Genomic DNA, 9,463 nt, shown 5'->3' on the forward strand with positions numbered 1-9,463 from the left:
AGATCATGCCACGGTACTCTAGCCTGGGTGACAGAGCAAGACTCCATCTCAAAAACACACACACACACACACACACACACAAAAGCACTCTTAAGAGGCTTTTCTTTGTTTTTTCAGGTGTGGATCTTTTTGGTTACTGGTTATTATTACAGTAAATTTATTGTTGGAAATTTTACGTAAATTAGCGAATGTCTGAAGAGACTCAGGTCCTCATTTGTTTCCCTGTTGTCATTGTTCCACAGTTGCTGTTCCACTTTTATCATCACAGATTTTCTGTTCAGTAGTGCTTTCGTGTTTGGTGAAAAGAATATTCTTTGTCCACATGTTTGCTTGCTGTGATTCTGGTGGTGCTTTCTTTGTCTCCAATAGAATGAGATGGTTCGGGAACTAGATGGCCATGTCTTGAAGTGTGTGAAAGATCAGAATGGCAATCACGTGGTTCAGAAATGCATTGAATGTGTACAGCCCCAGTCTTTGCAATTTATCATCGATGCGTTTAAGGGACAGGTAAGTGACCCAGGAGAGAAATAATGGAAACAAATTTATTTCCTTTGTGAGCAGAAAACAGAGTAGGATTTGTGGCATGTTCTCAATATGCTTAATGTACTTTATTTTTTTTTGAGACTGGATCCGCCTCTGTTGCCCAGGCTGGAGTGCAGTGGCACCATCACGGCTCACTACAGCCTTGAACTGCCAGGTTCAAGCAATCCTCCCCACTCAGCCTCCCAAGTAGCTGGAATTATAGGCACATACCACCACACCTGGCTCATTTTTAAATTTTTTGTAGAGGCAGCAGCCTCACCATGTTGCCCAGGCTGGTCTTGAATTCCTGCACTCAAGCAATCCACCTGGTTCAGCCTCCCGATGTTGCTGGGATTACAGGCATGAGCCACTGTGCCTGATCTTAATGTACTTTAGACTGCAGTAAAAAGCAGTCCTGTATAGTACTGTCAAGTACCTGTGTTGCCAAGTGTCTGGGTCTCTGGGCCTTCTTTCCGTCATTAATGCAGATGTCTGCTCACATTGGGATGAAACACCGTCATAAGAGTTTTTAAGATGAAATCTCATATTTGAAGAATAAATTATTTCCCTTGGTTAAGTACTATTTATTCTGATATTTCAGTGCTTTCGTTTGAAATTTGGTTTAAAATTCAGGTAATTTACGGAACTAATGTTGTAGGTCATGTGTGAATATATCTTTAAAATAACAAGGTTCTTTTTGCTTAAATTTTTTTGGAGGGGATGCAGTCCAGGTTGGTTTGAATTGTATTAAATGGCCACATAACCAGAGATAACTTCTAGTTTCTCCTGTTTTCCTGTATATCAAAAATCTCTTCTTAGCTTCAGCGTCCAAGTAAGATTGTTACTTTTATATATAAATACCTTCTTCCAGAATTGCCTCTGAATTGGCTATAGTTTTTTTTTTTTTTTTCCCAAAACACAAAGTCCTTACAGTCTTCTAAGGTGGGTGGGACAGGACAGTAAAACTCAGCTCCCCTTTGGGTGTGTGAAATTGGTCTTTCTTTAGGGAAGGGGGAAAAATGAGAAAAAGCCCATAGATTTTCAGGTGTAATTTATGTACTGCTGAGTACAGAGTGATATGTGACGTGTAATAATCTTGAGGTTTTGCTGTTTGCTCAGTGACCACAATGGTTGATTACTGACAGCAACCCACATGGTTACTGGGAGTTTCTGAGTTAATGAAAAAAGGGTAGATCTGTTTACCTTAACATTAAGATGTTACATTTATGGAAGTATACAACAAAAAAGGTAAAACGGTTAAGCCACCAGGAGAGAATATTTTCAAGATGCGTCGGTCAAAGAATTGATAACTAGAATTTGTAAAGAACCTCTCTGTAATGAAAGAAAACAATACAACATGATGTAAAAGTGAGCCCAGAACACAAGCTGACATTTCATAGAAGAAACACAAATTGCCAGTAGACATGAAAAAATACTCAGTTCCATTAGGAACAAGGAAAATGGAAAATTAAGCCACAAATGATAGACTGTTATTTACCCATCAGTTGCTATGTGCTGACAGGAATGAGGTACACTGCTGGTGGGAATAGACATTGGCACAACCATTTTGGAAAGTAATTTAGTATTGTCTTTCAAATTTCAACCTTCATAATTTCTGTGATCCTGTTGAAATATCTGTACATGTATACCACGAGACCTATTTAGACATGTTTAAACACCATTATTCTTTTAAAAGACTTAAGCAACCCAGATGACCATGAGCAGGGGATGGCATTTTTTAAAAATGTCATATTCATGGCCGGGCACGGTGGCTCACGCCTGTAATCCCAGCATTTTGGGAGGCTGAGACGGGTGGATCACCTGAGGTCAGGAGTTCGAGACCAGCCTGGCCAACATGGTGAAACCCTGTCTCTACTAGAAATACAAAAAATTAGTCAGGTGCCTGTAATCCAGCTACTCGGGAGGCTGAGGCAGGAGAATTGCTTGAACCCGGGAGGCGGAGGTTGCAGTGAGCCGAGATGGTGCCATTGCACTCCAGCCTAGGCAACAAGAGTGAAACTCTGTCTAATAAAAAAAAAATTTCTTTGTATATACCATGCAGAATAAACTACAGAAACTCACAGTATTGTACATGAACATGGGAATCATAATGTTGAGTGAAGTAAATCAAGTTGCTCCAGACTACAAGTGTAGCATTTTTATAAAGCTAAATTCAAGCAGGAGCATACAGTATACTGTTTATCTTTACAGTTGTAAACATAAAGCTACGTGTATAAAGTCACACATAAGGCTAGGTGCAGTGGCTTGCACCTGTAATCCAAGCACTTTGGGAGGCCAAGGTGGGAGGATTGCTTAAGGCTAGGAGTGCAGGAGCAGCCTGGGCAACAGCGAATCTCCGTCGCTACGCACAGTTTTTTTTTTTTTTAAAGTAGCCAGATGTGGTGGCAAGCGCCTGTAGTCCCAGCAACTTGGGAAGCTGAGGCAGGAGGATGACCTGAGTGCAAGAGCTCAAGGCTGCAGTGAGCTGTGATCGCCATTGTGCTCCATCCTGGGTGATAGAGTGAGACCTTGTTTCCAAAACAAAACAAAATCATACAGAAAGCACTGGGTGTGATGACTTACGCTTGGCAAGCATCCAGCAAGTGTTAGCTGCTATTATTGCTCTTCTTATTGTTCTTGATTACAGTTGTGAGGTGTACGCCATTAAGCTAGGAAGGGCAGAATCTCAAGGGGGGTGTGCTTTTCTGTTGCTCCCAACCCAGCAGAAGAATCTTTTCTTATTGCTGAAAAACATCACAGTTAAATCAGAACATTGCATTCTGGTTGTTCTGGCGGTGTGAAAGCATTCAGGATTTGGTTCCAGTCCTTCCCTTTCTGTTGTTAGCGCTGTCTTTTGGAGAGGTTGTCAGTTGACACACACGACTCTTAACTAAGTGTGTTTTTCATGACTTTGACTAGTTATCTGTTTCTTGGCGGCTTGGAAAAGTCCTTTTCAGCTCTGAATTACGCACATCCATGAATTCCTAAAATAGATAAGCGATGAGTTTATTGACACACACACACCTTATTATATGTAGAGAGAACTGAAATGCCATTAAGTTCGTTTGTGAAGATTAGTGGGATAATACGTATATATATATAAACAATACTGAAGCACTGAAGGTGGTGACTGTCGTTTTTGCTTCTCATTTGTGTTTGTCTGCCCTAGGTATTTGCCCTGTCCACACATCCTTATGGCTGCCGCGTGATTCAGAGAATCCTGGAGCACTGTCTCCCTGACCAGACACTCCCTATTTTAGAGGAGCTTCACCAGCACACAGAGCAGCTTGTACAGGTAGTGGAGTTGCCAGTAGAGGAACTGCGAACACCTGCGGGCTCATGCAGGGCCAGAGTTTGTGTGTTCTGTCAGTGTAGGTTCCAGAAGAGGTTAATGTGTTTTAAATACCCTTAAATCTTGTGGTTGTATTTGTATTCAGAGCAGCTTGGTTTGTGTTTTATGAATATGGGTAGTGAATTGAGCCCTAGCCCTGGAGTCAGGAGATCTGACTTCCAGAACTCTGTCATGTACTTGTGGTGTCACCTTAGGTAGACATTTAATCCCTCTGGGTCTCTGTTTCATAATTGTTAAATGAAATAAGTTGATATGTTGATTTCTTGTTTTTAGCTTTGATACATTCTCTGCTTATACCACTGATTAAATAATTAGGTATGCCCTTGTTTTTTGTTGGACATAAATATTTCCAGTTTTTCTCTGTTACAGATAGGTGCAGTGAACCATTTGTATATGTGTTTGAGAAAAATGAATATTTATTGCCATAACACTCCCTCCCCTTTTAAAAATGAATATGTGTATTCTATTTTCTAGTAATAATATGTTCCTGTTTTGTAATAATAGAGAAAAATGTTACTACCTGTTTTAAAAATTGTTGTGTGTTCATTAGTATTCATATAAACCATTATGGTGCTAAAAGAAAGATGGGTCTTAATTAGATATAAGGACTTAGGTAACCCACAGAACTGGCTTTCGCATACGTTTTATTTCTCTTACTGTCTCTCAAACAGGATCAATATGGAAATTATGTAATCCAGCATGTATTGGAGCACGGTCGTCCTGAGGATAAAAGCAAAATTGTAGCAGAAATCCGAGGCAATGTACTTGTATTGAGTCAGCACAAATTTGCAAGGTATGTGCTTTGAGTTACAAGGACTGTTTCCCGGAAGAGAGGATTAGTAGTACTGAACTATAATTCTCTTATTTTTTAATGTTGTTGTTGTTGTTGTTTTTTCAAAGTATATATAGCTTAAAAAGTCAAATAGTTTTATTACAAAGTATAAACTCTGAGAGGTCCCTTAGTGGGCTTCTTACTCTGATAGAGTCAGCCACTTTGAAATCTGGGGAATATGTTACTAAAGAATGTGAGTGTTACACTTTGATGAACTGAATACTTTTATTAACTTGTTTGTTTGGAATTGCGAAGTGTTGTTTATTCAGTTTCCGTTTTTGGCACCTGAAAGGCAGTTTACCATATGTGTATCTATGTATAGGCCTTAGTATTCTTAGGATCTCTTTCCCAGTCTTCATGTTGTGCAAGCTCAAGAATGAAATGCAGTAGTTACTCCCAGGTTGTGAAAGGTGTCTTAGGTCACTTATAAGTAGCAGAGGTTGGAGAAGGAATCAATGGCCCTTCCATGTGGATAGTCGTATGGTCTTCTGAGAAGATCCGGTATATGTCCTACCGCCCACATAACATAGTATTTTTTATTTTTGGAATATATTCTTTCCTGGTTTTTAGAATAAATTGCAAGGCAGGACAGGACTCATACAACCTTGATGTTTTTAATTTATGTTATTTTTTGAGACAGGGTCACGCTCTGTCGCCCAGACTTGAGTGCAGCGGCACAGTCTCGGCTCACTGCAAGCTCCACCTCCCAGGCTCAAGCAATCCTCCTACCTCAGGCTCTGGAGTAGCTGGGACTGCAGGCACACGCCACCACGCCCAGCTACTTTTTGTATTTTTGTAGAGACAGGGTTTCACCATGTTGGCCAGGGGCTGGTCTTGAACTCCCGGACTTAATCCTCCCACTTTGGCCTCCCAAAGTGCTGGGATTACAGGCACGAGCCACCAGTGCCTGCCATTCATTTTAAATTTGTGAAATTTTATAACATGTCACAGCATGGAAAAATAGAGAAAAGAAATGAAAGTACCTGTAGATCCAGTGTCTCCATAGCCTAGCCCTATCAGGGTTATCTCTTACGACTTTATATTGTTTTGTTTTGGGGGGTTCCTTTTGACTGGTTGCCAGGACTGAGGAATGGGGGGTCAGAATCTCTTGGGTTCTCTTCTTTGGGTCAGTATCCTGTTTACATTTTTGTTCACAGTATTTAATTTCTCACCCTTGGAAATAGCCTAAGCATTAATTAATATTACAGCAAATTCAAAAACAATTTAAAAAAAAAGTTGTTGTTTTTTTAAGGGACAGAGTCTGTTGCCTTGGCTGGAGTGCAGTGGTGCAATCGTAGCTCACTGCAGCCTAGGATTCCTGGGCTCAAGCAGTCCTCCCACCTCAGCCTCCTAAGTAGCTGGGGCTGTAGGTGCACACCACCGTGTCCAGCTACAGCAATTACAATTAATAACTGAGTAGCTACCGTGGGCCCAGTCCTCTCATCGATAACATGTATAAACTGTGGACAAAAATGCAAGAACTACCTGAAGACACTAGAGAGTAACCAAAGGGCAGGTGGAGACCGGAGAGGTCATTTGGAAGAAGAGAATTGAACTGGGGAAATTTTCTTATTTCTGATGGCCGTTAGCCTGTGGTCACTTCCCAGGCTTTTCCACACTGGGCAGCCAAAGCTGGAATAGGCAGTCCTCAGGGAAACCACAACAAAGAGAAATCCTAGAAAGGGAGAGAGCCAGCAGGGGTTCCGGGGAGGCCTAGTCTTAACCTTCCCCCAAGTCCGGCTGACCCCTGAACCACATTTCCAACTAAGGCTAAAAGAATTGAACTGGGATTTCAGCTGCTGCTTACTGTATGGGAGAAGTCTGTAGTTTGACTATAGCCAAGTTAACTGCACTAAAATAGGAGTGGAGGGCACTTCTCTTTGGTGAAACAGAACAGAAGTCTGAGTTTCTGTAGCCTGTTATTCAGTGTCTATCTGGATAATAGGAAAATGTGACCTATACTCAAGAAAAAAGAAATAAGAATCAATGAATAGTCTAAAATGACCCAGTTATTGGAATTAGTAAAGAAGAATTATACAGCAGCTGTTTAAATATACTCAGGATGTAAAGGAAAATATGCTTTAGTGAATGAAAAGATAGGAGATTTTAGTAGAAAATTATGTATGTATGTATGTATGTATGTATGTATGTATGTATCCGTCTGTCTGTCTGTCTGTCTGTCTGTCTGTCTGTCTGTCTATGAGACGGAGTCTCGCTGTCGCCCAGGCTGGAGTGCAGTGGTGCGATCTCGGCTCACTGCAAGCTCCACCTCCTGGGTTCATGCCATTCTCCTGCCTCAGCTTCCCGAATAGCTGGGACTACAGGCACCTGCCACCACGCCCGGCTAATTTTTTTGTATTTTTAGTAGAGACAGGGTTTCACCATGTTAGCCAGGATGGTCTCGATCTCCTGACCTCGTGATCCGCCTGCCTTGGCCTCCCAAAGTGCTGGGATTACAGGCGTCAGCCACCGTGCCCGGCCGAGAATCTTATTTTAAAAAGAAAAAATAGGGGCTGGGGAAAGTAGCTCATACCTGTAATCCCAGCACTTTGGGAGGCCAAGGCAGGCAAATCACTTGAAGCCAGGAGTTCCAGACCAGCTTGGCCAACATGCAGAAACCCATCTCTACTGCAAATACAAAAATCAGCTGGGCGCGGTGGCGCACGCCTATGGTCCCAGCTACTTGGGAGGCTGAGTCAGGAGAATGGCTTGAACCTAGGAGGTGGAGGTTGCAGTGAGTCGAGATCGTGCCACTGCACGCCAGCCTGGGTGACAGAGCGAGACTCTGTCTCAAACAAAAATTTTTTCAAATGGTGGAAAAATTTACTTTGTACTCTGGGTCACCATCAAAAATGTCTGAAAGTGGGAACAGTGGCTCATGCCTGTAACCCCAGCATGTTGGAAGGCCAAGGCAGAAGGATTGCTTGAGGTCAAGAGTTCACGACTAGCCTGGGCAGCACAGCAAGATCCTGTCTCTACAAAAATAAAAATAGGGCCGGGTGCAGTGGCTCATGCCTGTAATCCCAGCACTTTGGGAGGCTGAGGTGGGCAGATTGCTTGAGGTCGGGAGTTCGGTGAAACCCCGTCTCTACTAAAAATACAAAAATTAGCCCCGTGTCATGGCAGGTATCTGTAATCTCACGTGCTCGGGAGGCTGAGGCGGGAGAAGAATCATTTGAACCCGGGAGGCAGAGGTTGCAGTGAGCCGAGATCACGCCGTTGCACTCCAGCCTGGGTGACAGAGTGAGACCCTGTCTCAAAAATGAAAATAAAATAAAAAATAAATGTCTGAAAGTCACTGGTGTATTTTTTTTGTTTACTTCTGTTGATCTGTTCTCAAGTTTATTGACTCTTCTGTCATCTCTGATCCTCCGTTAAAGCCATACAGTAAATTTTATTTCAGATGTTATATTTTCCTTTTCTAAAATTTCTATTTTTACTTAAAAAAAAAAAAAAATTACTTATTTGAGGCCAGGCATGGTGGCTCACGCTTGTAATCTCAGCACTTTGGGAGGCTGAGGTGGGCAGATAACGAAGTCAGGAGTTCGAGACAGAGTCTCGCTCTGTCGCTCAGGCTGGAGGCAGTGGCACAATCTCGGCTCACTGCAACCTCCGCCTCCCGGTTCAAGCAATTCCCTGCCTCAACCTCTCGATTAGCTGGCATTACAGGCACGCACCACTATGCCCTGCTTGGCCGCAGGGAGATAGGCATAAGTAAGGTTCGTTCCTGGCCTTGGTGAACTCACAGAGGTGAGGAAAGAATGGACAGATTTTGGTAAGTGTTAAAATAATAACCAGCTGGGTGGTGAACCAGTGTCCTGAACCTTGTGCTTAAGTCTCCTCACCTACCTGGGCTCCTTACCGTTACCTGTCAGAGGGCCGGGTCCCATGTCCTTGAAGACCTGGTCTCTCTGGGTGGTCAGTATGCAGTAGGATGGCAGTGTATAATTTGATCACCCTCTGTAGTCCCCGTGGATTGGAGAAAAACTCTGATTTAATGCCACGTTCCCCCTTTCCTACAATTGCATGCCACAGATGGCACAAGTGGAGAGTCAGAGATGAGAGAGTCGGACAGTTGGCGACTCATCTTCCTTCAAATGTTAAATAGCTCTCTCTGCCTGCTGGTCCGGAGGTCAGGGCAGAAGCTGGGCAAGCACAGCCTCACTAACAGGCGCCTCTCTTGTAAGAGTTGTCCCTGGTTTTATCTCATTACAGCAACGTTGTGGAGAAGTGTGTTACTCACGCCTCACGTACGGAGCGTGCTGTGCTCATCGATGAGGTGTGCACCATGAACGACGGTCCCCACAGTGCCTTATACACCATGATGAAGGACCAGTATGCCAACTATGTGGTCCAGAAGATGATTGACGTGGCGGAGCCAGGCCAGCGGAAGATCGTCATGCATAAGGTAGGCCGGGCTGGGCAGGGTCTCAGAGAGTGTGTGCAAGGCCTTGGCTTCCTTTCTGAAACACAGGGGAGGGTGGGTGCCTGCTGTTTTTGAAGAGTTTGTCACTGACCTCTGTCCCATGCTGTGTTCTGTTTTTCTTTTATGTGGAGTCACCATTGCCCTGACACATTTGCCAACCCTCCCTTATCAATAGCCACACTGGTATGAGTCTTAAGCTATGTTTTTTGAAGTATTTCCATCCGTGATCTCTAGAGAATCAGCTTATGAGTCCAACAAATCAACTCGCTTCGTTTCCTTTTCTCACTCCTCCCTCCTGTTCTTTCATCCCACCAACATCTATTGAACAAGG

The 9,463-nt window shown here is 43.2% G+C and overlaps 1 protein-coding gene across 1 annotated transcript; it reads left to right on the plus strand.

Moving 5' to 3' along the window:
• The first annotated feature begins 204 nt into the window (after positions 1-204).
• On the plus strand, positions 205-9,438 carry LOC116464661 (pumilio homolog 1-like). Its single transcript, XM_032147921.2, has 4 exons — positions 205-507; positions 3,692-3,817; positions 4,546-4,667; positions 8,922-9,438. Exons 1-4 carry the CDS (start codon positions 376-378, stop codon positions 9,205-9,207), a joined length of 666 nt encoding a protein of 221 aa, XP_032003812.1. The 5' UTR covers positions 205-375; the 3' UTR covers positions 9,208-9,438.
• Positions 9,439-9,463: the final 25 nt, after the last annotated feature.

This window comes from Hylobates moloch, unplaced genomic scaffold (genome assembly GCF_009828535.3).
Source record: "Hylobates moloch isolate HMO894 unplaced genomic scaffold, HMol_V3 SCAFFOLD_1222, whole genome shotgun sequence".
Taxonomy (NCBI): Eukaryota; Metazoa; Chordata; class Mammalia; order Primates; family Hylobatidae; genus Hylobates; species Hylobates moloch.

Bases quoted from the DNA above. Each gene is read 5' to 3' on its own strand.
- LOC116464661 (XM_032147921.2), top strand. From the start codon at position 376: ATGGTTCGGGAACTAGATGGCCATGTCTTGAAGTGTGTGAAAGATCAG. The intron at 508-3,691 runs GTAAGTGACCCA...TGTCTGCCCTAG, and splicing joins TCGATGCGTTTAAGGGACAG to GTATTTGCCCTGTCCACACA. The intron at 3,818-4,545 runs GTAGTGGAGTTG...TCTCTCAAACAG, and splicing joins ACACAGAGCAGCTTGTACAG to GATCAATATGGAAATTATGT.